The sequence below is a fragment of the Dasypus novemcinctus genome, chromosome 3 (genome assembly GCF_030445035.2).
Source record: "Dasypus novemcinctus isolate mDasNov1 chromosome 3, mDasNov1.1.hap2, whole genome shotgun sequence".
Classification (NCBI taxonomy): domain Eukaryota; kingdom Metazoa; phylum Chordata; class Mammalia; order Cingulata; family Dasypodidae; genus Dasypus; species Dasypus novemcinctus.
In genome coordinates, this window is record NC_080675.1 from 120,998,366 (window position 1) to 121,017,109 (window position 18,744).

The 18,744-nt window shown below is 36.7% G+C and overlaps 1 protein-coding gene across 1 annotated transcript in view; it reads right to left on the bottom strand.

The window, feature by feature from the left end:
- Positions 1-629: 629 nt before the first annotated feature.
- Positions 630-18,744, bottom strand: part of SECISBP2L (SECIS binding protein 2 like) — a 67,655-nt gene continuing 49,540 nt past the window's right edge. Inside the window, exons 17-18 of the mRNA XM_004471793.4 lie at positions 11,792-12,011; positions 630-4,803 (exon numbers count right to left, since the gene is read on the bottom strand). Coding sequence (XP_004471850.1) covers positions 4,121-4,803; positions 11,792-12,011 — 903 coding nt within the window. The 3' untranslated portion in view covers positions 630-4,120. The remainder of the gene's footprint in view (positions 4,804-11,791; positions 12,012-18,744) is intronic.

Here is an 18,744-nt window from a genome sequence, read left to right on the forward strand (position 1 = left end):
ACTGCCTACTCTCAAATGTTCAGAAGATTGAACGGATGGATGGATAGAATACCACAAATGTGGCAAAACATTAAAATTGGTGGATAGGGGGAATATGAGGGGAGGTGAGTAGAAGAGTTCTCTGTATGCTAATTATTTTTGTAACTGTCTTGTAATGCAAAGTTTGAAATTATTTCAAAATAAAGGTTTAAAAAATAGCACTTCAATCGGCCTGACCTGGTTTGAATCCCAGTTCTGCCATCTACAGATATGTAACCTTGGACAAGTTACTTATCTTCTGAAACTTGAGAAATAATAGTATCTACTCATAGGGTTGTTATGAGGATTAAATGTTTTAATATTGGGAAATGGCTTCCATCAATTACTGGCACAGAGTAGCTATCACAAAAAGAAGGAATCTGTAGGAACTTTCTCCTAACGCCAGAATCCTCTGGCTAGATGACTAGGCCCATGCCACAGATCACACTGACCGCCCCAGATGGAGATGTTTATTAGTAACTCCTACACAGTTTTACAACCTCTTTGGCAAACCATGCAAGCAATGAATAATATCACAAGCTGGATCTTTTCTACCACACAAGATGGGCAAGTCATAAATTCTTTAAAGAGGTATTCTGGAATGACAAGACTATATTCAATAATCATTTTATTAGTTACAGAAGAATTCCTAGTATTTACATAGTGCAAAAAAGCCATTATTACCCCCAAAATGTGGTAACAATTATCCTTCATACAGCAAAGAACAAGATGAAAATCCCTCCGTACATTATATAATTCATATTAATTTTGCTTTTTATTAGAGCATTACAATTAAAACATTAAATTATAAATTTATGTGATACATTTAGAAATTAAATTACAAAATAATGCAAATACTTTGAGGATGTGATATGCCAACAAAGTTTAAATTTTTATCATTGATTTGGATTCAGATTTCAGAATAGGAAAACATTTTGGTTGCTTCTGTTATATACGTCAGGGTTGGAAGGGGTAAGGGTAGAAGAAAACGTTTGTAAATAAATCATTTCACAGAAAAAATTTTTAATCAGTACAATATAATTAAATTTTAATGCATTAATGGTCTAAGATGTTGGCACAATATACACAAAATACTTAAAATTACTTTTTTTTGTTTTAAGCAAACAGCAGCTTAAACAGTAATACTTCTTAATATATATTTAAAGTGTGTTAAAATTTAACAGCTTTATATTAAAGAGTTGAAAAATGAATGTAGAGTTCACTACTCATTTGCACATTACAATTCCCACCCCACCCACCTCCCCCAGAGCTTAAGAAATAAGACAAGTGCATTATTTGGATATTAATTTCTCAATATTTAATTAAACTATATGAATTTCTTTTGACTACTTTTCCAAATACTGGAAGCATATAAAATACCTTCTCTGCAAAAATGACCTCCAACCAAAGCCCTTAAAAACTTTTCAATATTTTCCATGTTTAGTCAAAAGAAATATATTACATCATTTACAAACATATTTAAATAAAAAATTAAGCTAATATGAACATTTATCTTTTGAGAAGTAATCTTACAGCAAACAAACCTACTCAAGCAGAAATCTAGTTTTGGGGGGTGTAATTCATATTGTAATTCATATACTTATATACTGAAATATAAATCTAATATTAGTTATTGCCAGTAAAACCACCTCTACAAACTAAGAGAAGAATTATTATTTTTTTATTTTTTGTGATGATGAAACTTGACTCTTCCAATAAGGTCTTTTTCTAGGTTTCCAAAAAGCTACCCTACCCTCTCTTCCAAGAGAAAAACAAAAGAAAACACCACTTTCCTAACTTTCATACCCCATCCAAACAGGTGGCTTCTAATATATACAAATTCCAAAATTTACCTAAAGGGAACAAATTTTTAAACACATTAATACTTAAAGCACACTCAACACAGTAGCATTTCCTTTATCAAATTTTGTCCTCTAGAGGTGACCTGTCTCCTATATAAAAAAGGCTGTGGTCCCTTGGGTTTGCTGGCAAAAGTGTTACTGCATGTGTGAGTGTTTATTGAACATATAATTGAACACTTCTGAATTCTATATAGCAAAATTTTAAATTATTGGAGTTCTGAGAATTTCCGGAACTTCTCTTTTGATACAAATGTCAAAAAATCTAAAATGACAATTCATGTTCAGAAGAGATATAAAATATAAGAAACCTTTGAAAAGCTATAATCTCAAGATCAAGAGTTATTTGAATCACTGACATTGAGGCAAAGGAAATTTACACCATAAAAAGTATGAAAAGATTTTCAACTCACTATTAAGACTGTCAGTAGTTCAAAACCTCTATCATTTCTTCAAACCAACTAATGCTTCCAAATGTGTAGAGACAGTAAGATCTGCCACATACATATCCATGATTACTATTTCAGAGGCTTCATTCCTTACAAGCTGCGTTCCTTTAAGTATTGGATACTTAGTGCCTAAGAAGTCTATCTGGAGAACAGTTTAGACAGGATAGTATTTTAGCACACTAATAACAATGACATTTCCTACACAGCAATGCTCCCACACCTTCATGATTCACAAATCTAAAATCATCAACCAAGAATCTGATTTCTCTAGTAATTAAATGCCAGCATTAAAAAACACCAAAACTAATACAGTAGTCCCCATGTATTCGGTAAATAATCTGCCCAATTTTCCTTTCCTTCTGTAAGACAAAGCCCATATAACCAAAGCAGGGGAAATGCCCTGCCCCTCACCTCCTCAGTTTTCTGTGTGCTTATGGGAGCTTGTATGTGAGGGGCTGGTGTGCATGTGTGTCAGATTTCTTGGGGGGATGGGGGAGTTGGAGGGGAAACAGAAAAATAGGTATTTGTAACTGCCCACCATTACATAAATTGTAGGTCACTACAGTCCAGCTGGTGACTGACAAGTAAATAAAATATTTAGCTCAGCAAGTTTAATTTCTCCCAAGAAGGTATACACATTCCTAGAGGACAGAGATAAATAATAGTGATCAAGAATTAATACCTGCACATACCTGTATACTATAAATCACCTAATAGATTCAACACAATTAAAACAACTTTCTCTTTTCTTCTAAAACTTCCTTTCAAGCCTTGAAGTCTCAGGATATATGTGTAAGTTGTGTAAAGCTTGTTTCACTGACCTCTTGCCGGTAACTATGGTCACTATTATATGGAAGGTGCTCAAGGCTAAGCACAAAATATACATTTTAAAAAGGATGAGTTTCAATACCCAACCAGATCCATATCTCAAATTAAGTGGATCATGGGTCAGAAGCATGCAAGAGAACACACTAGTATAAGAGCTTTGTTTCTGGATAGTTTACATGTAAGTGCTGCAATCATACAATCAGCTACAGTTATTCACCTGTCAAAGTCTGCCTAAATCTATATACAAGGACATTCCTGAGGTAAGTAAGAAACAAATGTTAGATGTACCTGGAAGGTGCCATCAGGGGACTTTTTCCTATCATAGACAACATCTATCACTTTCTACAAATAAGGCCAGCTATAACCTATTATTATAGTTGGTTTCCTTTGTTAGCCTGTTTTAGCCCATCTTTCACAATGACCAGTGACTTCTAAAATCAGCATTTGTGAGCTAAACAAAAGTTGCATCTATTTTTAACAGAAAACACCTTGTGGACTTAGTTACTCTCAAACATTTATCTTGTTCTCTGATACTACCTTGAGATCATTTTTAAAGAAGCACAATTTTCTGGTCACATAAATTAGAGTGAAGGAGGCATAGTCTTTATGTACTCTGGTAAATGCTCCTATCCATAGAACCTTGATCTTTAACTTTAAAAATGAGTCTAAATAGGTAATTTAAATTTGTTTTCTTTAAAACTTGTTCTTTTTTAAAAACCATTATTTTCCATTACATAATAAGCTGAACTGGTTCTGAATTTTCCACACAGTTCTTAAGAAGACTTAGATGCTAATTAAAAGCTAAGCTATAGAACAAAACAAGAAAAGAAAGTTACAAAATTATTTCAGTCAGAAATGAAATACATGTATTAAATACTGAACAGTGCAAAATGTTGAGATGAAGCAGAAAAGGTAATGGCTGCAACCCTTAACACAGCTGAAGATAGAGAGCTGATGTTTCCTGAGTTATATATTTTTGGGTACATAATTAGAATCAGAGTGTTCTTTATTCAGTGAGCTGCAGTTGCTGGGCTTCTGGTGCTCATGACTTGCTTGTGGGTCAGTAGTCCATGTCTCACTGTCCATTCCTGGCTCCAGAGGCTCAGGCACCTCTGCTTCTTCTTCTCCACTTTGTTCTGCATTATCTTCCTCAGAACCATTAAGGGTTTTTCCAAGCTGCAGGGTTTCCATAGTTCTTTGGGTCTCTGAGACCCAAGACTCAATTCTACTGTTGAGCTGCACTTCCACAGATATAGGTTCATGAGTATAATCCTCCTCCTCTTCCTCATCTTCATCATCCTCTTCTTCAAGCATGCCAGGTACAAGAGTGCTGGTGGTGCTGGTAATAGAGGAATTCAAAAGATCTCGGCAACTGCCATCCAAAGAGCCAGTCTCTGTACTCTGCTGTGAAGCCCATTCCAAGTCATCTGGCTTCACTTCCTCTTTATCACTTGCTGTAGATTTCCCAGGATCTGTAGCTGAGGTAGTATTGCCTATAGCCACTATGGATGACTGCTTACCAACAGAGGTTGTAGTGAATGGAAGTTTCCTGGGTTTTTCAGATGTACTGTGCTTACAGGAAACCTCTCTCTCATTTTCTGAGGTTTCCAGTCCATCTGAAGTTTCCACCATGTTTCTCCAATTTGTTTCTGCAAATAGAAAACAGATTTTTTAAAAAACAGAATCATGCAATTCTTAAAAACTGTAAGTATGAGAGAAGAATAAAATGCAGAATTTTTTTGGCTCAGCAAGTGATTGGAAAAACTATGAAGTCAGTTTATTCTAGTACTAGTTTAAAAATTATAAAGGGAAAACAACTCTCAAAAATGTATTCAAGGTAAAAACATGAGGCAAAAATATATTAATGCCTCAGAAGACAAAAGACCTTATGCCAACAAGAGCTCATTGAGAGATATATAAAACCCATATACTTTCAAAAACCACAGATTTGACTAATTTTTATTGTGGCCTAGAGGTGTACTAGGCTTAAGGACCCAGAACTCACAAAGAGCAGACTGAGATGTCTAGCACAATAGTTCTGATTTGACAGATTCGTACTGTCTTCTCTCTGCAAGTTATCTAATATATAGGTCTATCTAATATATAATATACAGGTCTTCTGGCCTATATTGGGACTTGAGTTCCCATTTATAAGAAACCATCCATGCATTTCTATTATTTGTGAAATTGTGTTTTATAATATATGCAGCTTGCTTACTATGTAGTAAGGAATTTGACTTGTCCCCCAAAAATGTCTTATCTTTGACCCCTGTTATTAAGAGGTAACCACTAACCCCTTGGAATTTCTGGAGTGATAGGATTCTCTGTTCATCATGCTGGGCGCCTCAGACACACCTGACAGTTTACACTAACCAGGTGACTCAAGGTGAGCCCCCTGGGCCAAATGATATCAGCCCAACCTCTAGAAGGAGGGAGGGCCCCTCAGAAACTGAGTTGGAGTAGGTGGGCAATTAATTGATCGCTCATGCCTACTAACAAAGGACCAATAAAAACTCTGGATACTGAGCTTGAGCATTCTAGGTTGGCAAACACCACACACATTTCTGCATCAAAGCAGAGGATAATGTGTCCTGAGGACAAAACAGAAGCTTCACATTTGGAACCCTCCCAGACTTTGCCCTATGCAGCACCTCTTTTCTTCCTTTGGCTCAATTTCTTGTATCCTTTCCCTGTAGTAAATCACATCTGTGAGTTTTTCTAGTGAAATACTGAATCTGAAGGTGGTTTTGGGGAACTCCAGAATTTGCAATTAGTGTCAGAAGTAGCTTGTGAGGACTCTTTCCTCTAACTTTGCAGTTGGGTCCCTAACTCCATGCAGTTGGAATAAGAAGTCTAGGGCAGACGTGGCAGTCTGAAGCGCTATGCCCTTACCCTCACAGTTTGGCTAACTCTGGGTACTTACCAAATAGCACAGAAGGCAAAAAACCCCACAAAAAACAGTAATATAATATAGTAGTGATAACATAAAATTATATTTTAGTGATAGGAAGTCAGTTTATAGAGCAGAAAATGTACCAGGAATCAGAAGGTGAGGTATAGCTCTCCCACTGCTTTCTCTTTTTAAATAAAAATTCCCTTCAATTTGCATTGTAGATGCCATTTTACATTTTATAGGTTGTATTATCTTATTAAGTTGTAGTCACACAAGCAAGCCCACAATGACATACTTACTTATGTCAATATATTCAACTTGATTATCATCCATTTACTATATTTCAGACCAGATTTTGGGCACTTGAAGTCAGGGCACATGGTTTGGAAAAAATCTTTCTTTCTTGCAGCTACTTCAAGTATAGAACAGGTCCTCACCATTCTGACCCCCACACCCTACAATCAAAATCTACTCCTCTTCCTATATTCTCATCTCAGTTAATGACATATAATTTACAGTCTCAAAACAGAAGAAACTTTGCTTTCTCCTTTACTAACTCCCTTCATCCCACTGAACTCATCACTATGTCACATCATTTTCTAGTTCACAACTATGGAATATGGTCCCTTCTCCCCATTCCTATGAGTACTGCCTCAGCTCAGACCTTGTCACACTGTATATCTGTGATATTTTCCTAATTGGCCTTGTAGACTGGACTATTTAACTGGCTTTCCATTATCCTAGGGCATGATAAAACTCCTTAGCTTGGTGCAATCAAGCCCTTTGTGATATGTCCATTGTCTTATCTTTTTAGTGTCACTTCATTCTGACTCCTAACCATGTATTCCAAGTCCAACATCACACTGAATCCTCACTGCTCCCAGAAGTCATACCCTTTTTGTTTACAACCCCTCGTCTTTGCATAAGCTAGTCTATCTGTATGGGATGAATTTTCCTCCTTGACCTTTCAGACTCCCTCTCATCCTTGATGACCACCATTTTAAACGTGAGTTCCTTTCCTGACTTTCCTAAGAAAGGCATTTACTAACCTGAAGTCCCATAGCACTGTCTGTACATACAGTTCAAAAGTACTTGTTTTTGTGTTTGCTATTCTACCACCTCATCCCTCCTCACTCCTGCTCCAGCTCATTTCTGTGTCCCCATGTTTGGCATATAATAATGGTGGGAGTGGGGTGGGTTCAGTCTATTAAATGAAAAATTCCACATATATATTTATTTATATGAAAAAGTAACTCTTAAAAAGTGTAAAAATTAAAATAATTTTTAGATGGACAGTTGCATGTACTTCCTATTTTTCACCCTTCCAACATACTATCAGAATTCACTTATGGGATCTTGGAAAAAGTCCCGTCCCTCCCTTGACAATGAGCAGTGGAATGAATCAAAAGAACAGGAAAAGAGAAAGTCAATAAAATTAGCCAGGATGACTTCACAGTCTTGAGAGGCTCAGTACTGGGCAGTCATCTATTCTGCAGGTGACCTGAAAGCCAGACAGATCCTTTAGAAAGGAAGGAGACACATGTGGCTTAACAACAGAGACAAGGGACTCTGCAATTAGTCACCCAGAGACCTGTCGTAATGATCAAAGTGCCCACTGAAGTCACATATACACAAAGGAACCTGGCACCAAGGGTCCTACCTTAAAGTAATAGGGGAAGCTTGATCAACTGATGAGCACACCAATACATCAACATGACAACAAGAAAGAAAGTATGAAAGTACCATTTTTCTCTAGAGGACAGGAGAAAATATGCAGGGAGGTGGGACTGAAGTAAACACAGTCTGAAGTCAGAGAAGAACATCTAGAAGCCCACTTTTGAAGAAGTAACTAGGAAGCAGGTTAAAGAGAGGATCAGTTTCAACAAATCTGGAAATGGCACTGATTTAAATCTACTGTATATCTGAATTATTTATTTTAAAGTAGCTTATTCAGTAATGCTCTTCTTTGCCTGTTAACACCTTCAAGGCTTTCCTTGTTTTATCAGCTTTTTACAAAAATTGCCTTTCAAATTTTCAAATCACTAGGGGTTTTTTCAGAGAAAGAAGTGTGTGTTTTTCCTGCCAGGTGGTATACAATAGATAATGGTATATAGTAGAGGAACAAACAAATGTTTGAGAGGAAGGGATGGTGGCAAAGAATGAGCAAGAAACTCAGGATGGATGAACTACACATTAAGGTTGTCCTTTCCTCATAAGGTACTGAAGAGGTTACTGAATACCTACTGTGTGGTCCTACTGTACTGAGTGCTTCAGGGAATTCATTTAACAGACAAAGAATACATATATCACACTGGTTAAGAGAGCAAGTTCTGGAGCCAAACTTTGGGCAAGTTATTTACCTCTCTTTACCTAAGTTTCCTTACCTGTAAAATGGGGTATAATATTTCTTATCTCATGGGGCTGTTAAGATTAATGAATAAATAAATGTGAAGGGCTTAGAAAAGTACCTAACATGTTTTAAAAACACATTATTTATCAAGTGCCCAAATGCCAAATTCCTCAAATAACTTAGTTTATTTGGGATTTATGTTTAGAACTATACGTTTCAGATAAGTGTGACAGAATTGAGATTCAGCTCAGGTGGAAGGGCAAACATAAGCACAGAAATAAGGTGTACACAAGGACACTGAGACCGGATTATCAATAGAAGTTTTTCTAGTCTATCAATGTCTAGTAGCCCTTTCCCATTTTTTTTTTTTTAAACAGTACAATCAAAAGAATACAATTTGGAAATTTAAACCAGGATTTAAAAACAGCTCTTAACCAAACACAGCTATTCTATGCCTATGCTCTCTGCTATATACTCTAGTTTCCAAGTCTCACTTGTACTAAGAGCAGTCATGTGATCAATTCTGGGAAAACAAAAAATAAGTCTTCTGAAAAATTTGTTCTTCACTGATAAAAGGAGTACATTACCTGAACCTACTGTTTTTGCATTTATGATGCCAGGGCTATAGCAGCCATTTATGAACACGAGATGAAAAGCACAAGAACAAAAATCCACAAACTGAGAGAATGAAAGAGCAAAGAGAAGTTCTAGGATCCCTGATAACATTGTTGAGTGACTGTATCAGTCCTCAGTTGCTTTTAGCCCTGAACTGACCTCATATGTGAAATAATTAAATATCTATATTTCTTATGCCACAATTAGTAGGTTTTATGCTTACAGCCAACTATATCTGACACAGATAAAATAACATTGTACTTTCTCCCAATGCTATTTATGGTTATTTTCACCTAATTCCTTGGCACTATGATAAATGAGCTCATTAGGCTAGAATCTTTAAGGTTCTGTCAAGATCTCTCCCTATGATTTAACTGTTATAGCAGACTTAATATTATCTTTCAATGAAACCTTATATCACTTAGTTCAACACTCCTCATTTTACTAAGAGAAATCTAAGGTCCAGAGATTAATCAACTATGCCTAAACCCCTCAGGCAGAGTATGAAAAAGCCAAGACTTTAATCTTTTAACACTTTAAACTTTATAGAGAAAATATCATTTGACAAATGTTGTCACTTTCTCTTTACCTTTTTTATTTTCAACTAAATACCACTTCAGCAAAATAAACATGTCTACCTCTAAGCAATTATCAACTACCCTTGACTAACAGTTTCCAAAGGACTACAATAATTACTTAATTACCTCCAATCTAAAGCTTTATCAAATGCATTATATGTAATTGCCCAAAATTGGAAACAACCCAAGTGCCCATCAACTGATGAATATACAGACAAGGGAATACTACTGAGCTGTTTCAGTAGAAATGAAATTGGGATGCATATGACAACATGGAGAACCTTGAGGACAATATGTTGAATGAAATAAGGCAGACACAAAAGAACAAACATTGTATGGTCTCACTAATATGAACTAAATACGATGAGTAAACTCATGGAGATTAAATCTAGAGCATAGGTACTAGGAGATAGATGGGGGTTGAGAAGGAGGAGCTGATGCTTAAGGTATGTAGAATTTTTAGAAAGGTTGATTGTACCTATGTAGAAATGGATGGAATTCATGGGAACATATTTTAGTGAGTATATTTAACACTGCTAATTTATAAATGTGATTGTGGCTGAAAGAGTAGTCTAGGGACATAAACTTCAATTGAAAGAAAGCCAGAGAATAATTTAGGAACTGTATAACAGAGAACTCAGTGGTAGATGAGGATTGTGGTTAGCAGTACAATACAAGAATGTTCTATGAACTAGAACAAATGTATGTCATTATTACAAGGTGTTACAAATATGGCGATACATGGGAAACGTACAATTAATGCAACTTACAGACTACAGTTAATAGTAATACTGTAATATTCTTGCATCAATGGCAAAGAAGGTACTATGTCAATGCTAAGGATCAACAATAGGGGGTATAAGGGGTATGGGATATTTTTCTATTGGACTAAGGAAAAGGTTCTAAAATTTACTGAGGCAATGAGAGGACAATGCTATGATGAAACTGAGAGCCAGAGTGCATACTTTGGATGAACTGTACAAGGCAAATTGGACTATATCAACAAAGTGAGCCATGTGATGGATGACAGACTGTGATTAACAATATAAATATGAGAACATTTTGCTCATGAACTATAAATGTACAATACTATTGCATGGTATTAATAATAGGGTGGCTTATGGAAAAAATACACTAAATATAAATAATCTATGGACTATAGTTAGCAGTAATATTTTAATGATGATATTTTTTCATAATTTGTAACAATGTTCCACAACAAGGCAAGATTTTGATGGGGAATGATTTGTAAGCTCACAACTCCTCTAATTAAAAAAAATTATATTAAAAAAAAAAAGCATTACAAAGATGTAAATACAATCACAGAGATACTAGGAAAGGAACTGTGGAAATAAGGGGAGGAGATGATGGACCCAGTTTTCTACATGTTAAATTTTGGGTGGCAATCATCTATTTGGTAAACTCCCAGAGAGATTAAAAACAGAAGAGAAGAGAAGAAAGAACAATTAACGGGCCCAGTTGAAGGAGGTGGCAACATTATTTAAAAAAAAAAAAAAGGGGGGGGGGAACAAATCAGAAACTAGATCAAGAGGAGAATCTAAGTTTTCAAAGTACTACAGAAACAAGGCAAGGAAACTATTAGACTGACTAGTATTCTGATCTTTAGTTCACTTAGTAAATGCAAAATTTTAATAACTCAGTATGAAGTATTAGAATAAAGCTTTCTAGTCATAGTTCATAGGTGTGGTACACTGTTTTTTAAAAATTCCCTTAGGAATTTATTAGCCAGTCTCTCCAAAGCAGCCCTTATGAAAGAAATGCACACATGCCCCAACTCAATTATCTCAGATATGAAGTTTATCTTATTTATCTGATAATTTTCTTTAATTTTTAGCTTCAAGCAACTCTATTTGATTGCTTAGCAAAATTAATTAGATTTTGGAACTGAGACCAAATTTCAGAGTCTCACAGAAGTCTCAGTCCCAAATATTCTCCCAATTTTTTTTTAAAGGGAGGTACTGTAGATTGAACCCAGGACCTCTGTTAAGCGAAGCACAAACTCAACCACTGAGCTACACCTGTTCCACAATCTCACAATTTTTAACTTACATGTCTTATATAATTTTAAATCAAACTTTTAAGCAAAATTTGAATAATCAAAAATATAAATGAAAACAAAAAGCTGCATGAAAAGTTATTTCCAAAGTTTAAATCACTAAAAATAGTATATAACAACTTACCATATTCTTTTTCATTTACTTCAGAGATGGGTTCAGAAATAACACTGCAGAAAGAAATTGCACTTGCTGCAGACGGATTCCGAGAATGTCCCATGTGGTGTGGTACCTTTTTCACATTCTTTAAGGCTTCCTCAGCCTGTTCTTGTTCCATAGCGGCAACCATATCTTTATATGCTTTCCTGGCTTCCTCAGTGAGTTCTACTAACTTATTAAACAGACTCTGAAAACAAATAAATATTTTAATTAGTCTAATCTTTATTTTAACTTTGATTCTTATTAATTAACAATATGGCTACTGTTTCAGGGTCAGGTATACTTTCAATGAGCACAAAATGCAAATGGTATGCAAACCACAGAATTTTATAAAATACTTTAATTACATATATTATTTATTTAAGTCTCTCAAGTTCTGAGAAAAGTTCTATGTTCAAATACCAGTTACTAAATGTGATAGATATTACAAGTTCTTGCAGAGTCTATTAATTCAATATTCTTTGTGTTGTGCACTATGGAGGGTACAAAGAAGACTGGAATAGCAAATCTGCTTTCAAGGAACCTTCCATGTGGCTGGAAGAAGACAGGAGACAGCTATAATTCAAGACATAATACACTAAATGCCTCAGAGGAATAATGTGCTGTGGCTTTTGAAGTGGACCTCAAATTTAAATGCTGGACATCAGTGAAAAATTCATGAAGAAAGATGACAAGAGGTATAGGCATTGAAGACTAGGTACAATTTTCAGTGGTGATATTAGGATATTCTTAGTAAAGCACGCAAAACCATAAAAAGGCATGGAGAGAATAAAGTACAAAGCCTGTTCAGGGAGTAGTAAATAGACTTATTTATATTAGAATATAGGAAACGAATGTGTTCAGAGTGACTGGAGTCTAGGGCTTTAGGAGACGATGGATTCTCCACAGTAAAGTTCCCTGTAATTTCTGCTTATTTAAATAACTGAAAGACAACAACAAATCAGTGGCTGTAGGGATTGCTAGGGCCTTGAAGAAAATATAACACATGATAGACAAGCATGATAATACTGGGCCAAAGGAAAATTATACAAACAGAATATGCAAACTAGAAGTAGAATGTGGAGCTCAATATCCAGAAGTCCTTCCATCAGTGAAATTTATAACAAAAATGAAAATTTTTTTTACATATCTTAAGATTTTAATTTTAATTTCTGAATATCTTCATGTGTACATCTGTATTTTCAGGTTATAAAATACAAAAATAACATTTACTTAAATGGAATTAACACATAAAGTTTAGATAGTTTTAACCACTTATTTTATTTATTTTTTTGGTGGTGGATTTTTTTTTTAATTCATTTTTTTAATATTACATTAAAACAATATGAGGTCCCCAGATACCCCCACCCCCCCGTTTTAACCACTTATAATAGAAAAACACACCTGTAAGAGAATTTGCACGAGCATACCCATGTTACTAAAATGGCAAAATTTACATTAAAGTTATATTTTAATAAAAATGATGGCTAATGATGGCCATCTCCCCTCGCCCCCAAGGAAGTTTCCAAAGCCACCAGAAGGGCAATCATACAACAATACTTTAGTGGTTCTTATGTCAAAATTCGACAACTTTCTACTCATGTTAATGCCTTATTTTAGTATCTGAATGCAAAACACCCACACAGTAAGTACAGAATCTCAACTGGTAAATATGACCTGGGTATTTGTAAGAATACATAAAATTTTGTTTTCAGACAATGGCAGAAAAAGTACAACGTGATTATTTTTCCTCTTACCAAAGCACTGTCATTTTAGTATAAACTTGGAATAATCAAAATGGAATTCAGATTTAAAATAGCAGCATGTCAAAAAGTGTCAGATCAATGTGGAGTATGTTTCTGAAAACAAATCTCAAGAAGGAAAAACATAAATGGCATGCTTTGCCCATTTTGCATAGTAAGAAGGCTGAAGTTTAACTTATTTAAAGTACCAAATACAATAAATGTTGCTAATTGTGTTGAATTTTAATTTAAGAGGGCTGGGTGCTAACTACAAGTAGCATCAGGATTTATTTATTTTTAAGAGGGTGAGGGTAGAGCAAGATTCTGCTAAAATAGCTTCTAATGTATTACATGTAACAGATTTAATAAATATTTGTTGGTAGCCTTTAATGAATCATACATTTAAGTGAAACCAATAAAAAGAAATAGGCATATTGATATGTGATTTTGAGATTAACATTAGTTTTACATACATAAACAATAAGTGTATAGTAACAGTTATGAACTTACAAAACAAACATATATACCTCAGAGGATTCTCATAACTCATCCTACCACCAATATCTTGCATTATTGTGAAACATTTTAAACTAAACATTAAAGAGCATTGTCAAAATATTACTACTAACCAAAGATTTTTCCCCAATCCACCCTATTATTATCTTTATATCATTTATATATGAACATACAAAAACAATAAGTGTATGGTAAAAGTGGTGAACTTACAAAGCAAACATGCATAAATCATACAGGGGTCCCATACATCAACCTTCCACCAATACCTCACATTGTTGTAAGATGTGTGTTGCAAATTACAAAATACTGTCAAAATCTTACTACTAATTATAGTCCTTATCTTACATTTGGTGTATTTTTCCCCCAACCCACCCTATTACTATTTTTTAAATATATATTTTATGACATAAGTTGTAAATTTATAAAACAATCATGCACATGTGCAGCATTCCCAAACAACACCCCTCTATTACCATAACACACTGTGGGGGAACATTTGTTACACATAATATCATCTGATTGTTACATGCCCATAGTGTACATTTGGCACACATTTACCATATACTGCCCCATTATCAACACAGTTCATCTTTGGCATAGATACAAGAATATGATATTATTACTGCTAACCACAGCCCATAGGTCTCTCCAGTGGTATTTTTCCTATGCTTCTCCACACTCCCAAACCCTGCAGTAGTGATGTACATTTGCTCTAGCTCACAAAGGACACTCTTGGATCAGTACCATCAACCACAATTCTCATTCACCTCTTGGTTTACTGTGCGATTCGGTTCCTAGATTATTCTCTAGCATTCTGTCAATTGTCATTTACATACCTAGACTACCATTTTCAGCCACATGCCCATTTATAAACCAGCTGTTACTATTTGTTACCACCCTCTATACATTTTCACACCTTTATAGTAAAGCTAATTAAAACTTCAGTATACATTAAATATCAGCAGTCCACTCAGTCCTCCTCTTATATCCTTTATAAGAATCCACCACCTACCACCAGGTCTTTTTTTATTTTTATTTTTTATTTATTTTTATTTATTTCTCTCCCCTTCGCCCCCTTTGTCTGCTCTCTGTGCCCATTCGCTGTGTGTTCTTCTGTGTCCGCCTGCATTCTCGTCATGCAGCACTGGGAAACTGTGCCACTTTTTTGTTGTGTCATCTTGCTGAGTCAGCTCTCCATGTATGCAGTGCCACTCCTAGGTGGGCTGCACTTTTCTTGAGCGTGGGGCACCACTACACGGGGGACACTGCTGCATGGCATGGCACTCCTTGCACAGCAGCACTGTGTGTTGGCCAGCTCACCACACGGGTGAGGAGGCCCTGGGCACCAAACCCTGGACCTCCCATGTGGTAGGCAGATGCTCTATCAATTGAGCCACAACCACTTCCCTACCACAAGGTCTTGAAGATATTTTCCTATAATTTCATCTATAAGTTTTATGGTTCTTGCTTTTATTTTTAGGTTTTTGATCCATTTTGAGTTAATTTTTGGATAAGGTGTGAGATAGGGGTCCTCTTTCCTTCTTTCAGCTATGGATATTCAATTCTTTCAGCTCCATTTGTTGAATGGATTGTTCTGCCTGAGCTGTGTGAGTTTGACAGGCTAGCCAAAAATTACTTGACCATAAATGTGAGGGTCTGTTTCTGACCCATAAATTTGGTTCCACTGGTCTATTGTGTCTGTCTTTATGCCAGTACCATGCTGTTTTTACCACTATAGGTAATAGGATTTAAAGTCTGAAGAAGAGGGTTTGCTTTTCCTTTAGATGTTTTTGGCTATTCAGGACCCCTCACCCTTTGAAATAAATTTGATAATCATGTTTTCAATTTTTAAAAAATGCTGGTGGAATTTTTATCGGGATTGCATTGGGTCTGTGTATCAGTTTGAGTAGAATTGACACCTTAATTAAATTTAGTCTTCCAATCCATGAGCATGGAATGTTCTTCCAGTTATTTAGACCTTTTTTGGTTTCTTTTAACAATGAGTTGCAGTTTTCTGAATACAAGTGCTTTACATTGTTGGTTAAGTTTATTCCTATTTGAATTTTATCTGTCATATTTTACTTTCACCACTCTTTTGACACTTTTAGTTACTTTTATTGATATAATCTTCATTTCTAGGCCTCTCTCTCCTGCCTTTTCTTTTCAGACTGTAGCACACCCTTTAGTATTTCCTAAAAATCTGGTCTCTTGGTTAGAAACTCTCTCAGTTTCTGTTTATCTGTGAATATTCTAAACTCGCCCCCATTTTTGAAAAACAATCATGCCGGATATAAGATTCTTGACTGAAAATTTTTCTCTTGTATCGTAAATATATCATACCACTGTCTTCTTGCGTCCATGGTGTCTGGTGAGAAATCAGCACTTAATCTTACTGGGTATCCCTTCTATGTAATGCACTTTCTCTAGCTGTTGTCAGAATTCTCTCTGTCCTTGGCATCTGATATTCTGATAGGTATGTGTCTCGGAGTTGTCTATTTGGGTTTTTCTGGATAGGAGTAGGTTGTGCTTCTTGGACATGGATATGGGAAAATTTTCTACCATTATTTCTACAAATACCCCTTCTGCCTTTTCCCTTCTCTTCTCCTTCTGGGACACCCATGACACGTACGTTTGCATGTTTTTGCTGTCATTTAGTTCCGCGAGACCTTGTTCAATTTTTTCAATTCTTCATCTGTTCTTTTGTGTGTTCACTTTCAGAGGCCATTTCTTCAAGCTCACCAATCCTTTCTTCTGCCTCCTCAAATCTGCTATTATATGATTCCAAGGTTTTAAAATTTTCACTGATTGCACCTTTCATTCCCATAAGAGCTGCTATTTTTCTATGTATGCTTTCAAATTCTACTTTGTGCTCATCCGATGTCTCCTTAATATCCTTAATCTCTTTAGCCATCTCTCTGAATTTATCAAGATTTGTTTGAACATCTATGATTAGTTGTCTCAACTCCTTTATGTCATCCTTGTTCCTTTAACTGGGCCATATCTTCCTGTTTCTTGGTGTGGATTATAAATTTTTTTGTTGTTGGTGTCTTGGTATTTGACTTACTGGAGTATTTATTATGGGTGCAGGTTTTCTCTTTAGTTGAGGGCTTCCTGCCCTTTCTCCCTTGCTGGTTGTATAACAGGAGCCAAGGATGTAGTTGGTGCTATAAGCTGTGGAGGCTCAAGCTGCCCTGATTGCCCCAGGGACCCATGAAGTTTCTCCCAACTTTCATCTTCGTCAAGGGTAGGGAAAGGGTCATAGCTGTGTGGAATAATCCAAGTTGTGCAGGCCTAGACTGTAGTTGCCCAAAGAGACTGATAAAGCTTCATGTCCCTTTCTCTCCTGCCTGGGGCAGGGATGGAGATGCAGGTGTTGGCAGCAATCTATGTTGTGCAGGTCCAAAATGACCACAGTTGTCCTGACAGACTTCCCACTATTCAATCTGCACCAGCCAAAGGTACCTGCAGTTACCTGGATAGGCTGATGCAGGGCCGCCAGCCTCCTCTCTGCCAGAGGTGGGGCTGAAGCCTAAGCAAGGGCTGCAGGCCAATCTGGGAGAAACAAACCGGTTCCTACAGTCACCGTGATTTTTAGTCAGCCGGGCATCCCCTCATGCTGGGGGCAGAGTCAAAATGGCAGCCACTGGCCTCTTTTTGACTTGGACAGTTTAAAACTTCAGCTGTTCCTAGGGTTATACCTTAGCCAGCTGAGCCTACTAATCAGTAGCTGAAATCAGTGGCCAACTGTCTCTTCCTCCCATTCTTGGGAAATGGAACTTCCAATTCCAGCCACAGAATAGCTCCTGGGGCAGCTTGCACTGCCGGAGTAGGATAATCACTAGCCTCTGCAGCTTGGCTGGTAATTTCCTGGAGAGGCTGGTGCAGGTCCCACCAGCTTCCTCCCTTCCCAGAAGTGGGGCTGGGGTCTTGGCTAGAGCTGCCATCTGATCTGGATGGAAAGAAGTCAATCACTACCAGCACTGTGATTTTCAGTCAGCCCCACTTCCTCATGCCAGGTATGGAGTTAAGATGGTGGCTACGGCCTCTTTCTGACTTGGACAGGCTCAAACTTTAGCCTTAGGATTATACGTTAGCCCGCTGAATTTACTCATCAGTAGCTGAAGTTGGTGCCCAACCATCTCTTCCTGCCCCATTTTTGGGAAGTGGAGCTTTCAATTCCAGCTGCCGAACAGCTCCCAAGGCGGCTTGTGTCTCCAGTGGAGGATGGGCACTGGCCTCTGTGGCGTAGAGCATTCTACTTATGAATCTTCTCTGCAGATGAGCAGTTTCCTCCTTCCATTCCTTCAAGGATGTTGCAGGATGCTCTTCTAGTCTCCTGGACCCCCAAACAGGTGCTTCAGCTAGATCCAGATAGCTCTGGGTAAACCTAACTGCCCTGTAGCACTTGCTGACTCTAGGAGCTCCTTACTCCATAGCCATCTTGCTGGTTCTAGGATTGTTTTAAATTAAAAACAACACAAAATAAAAAGTGTTAGTGAGACATGGAGAGAGAGGAACCCTTGGGCATTGCTGGTGCAACGTAAAATGGTGTGTCCATTGTGGAGAACACTGTGAAAGTTAAACACAGAATTACCGTATGAGTCAGCAATTCCACCCTTAGATACATACTCCAAGTAGCTGACAGCAGGGACTCAAACAGATACGCATACACCAGTGTTCATA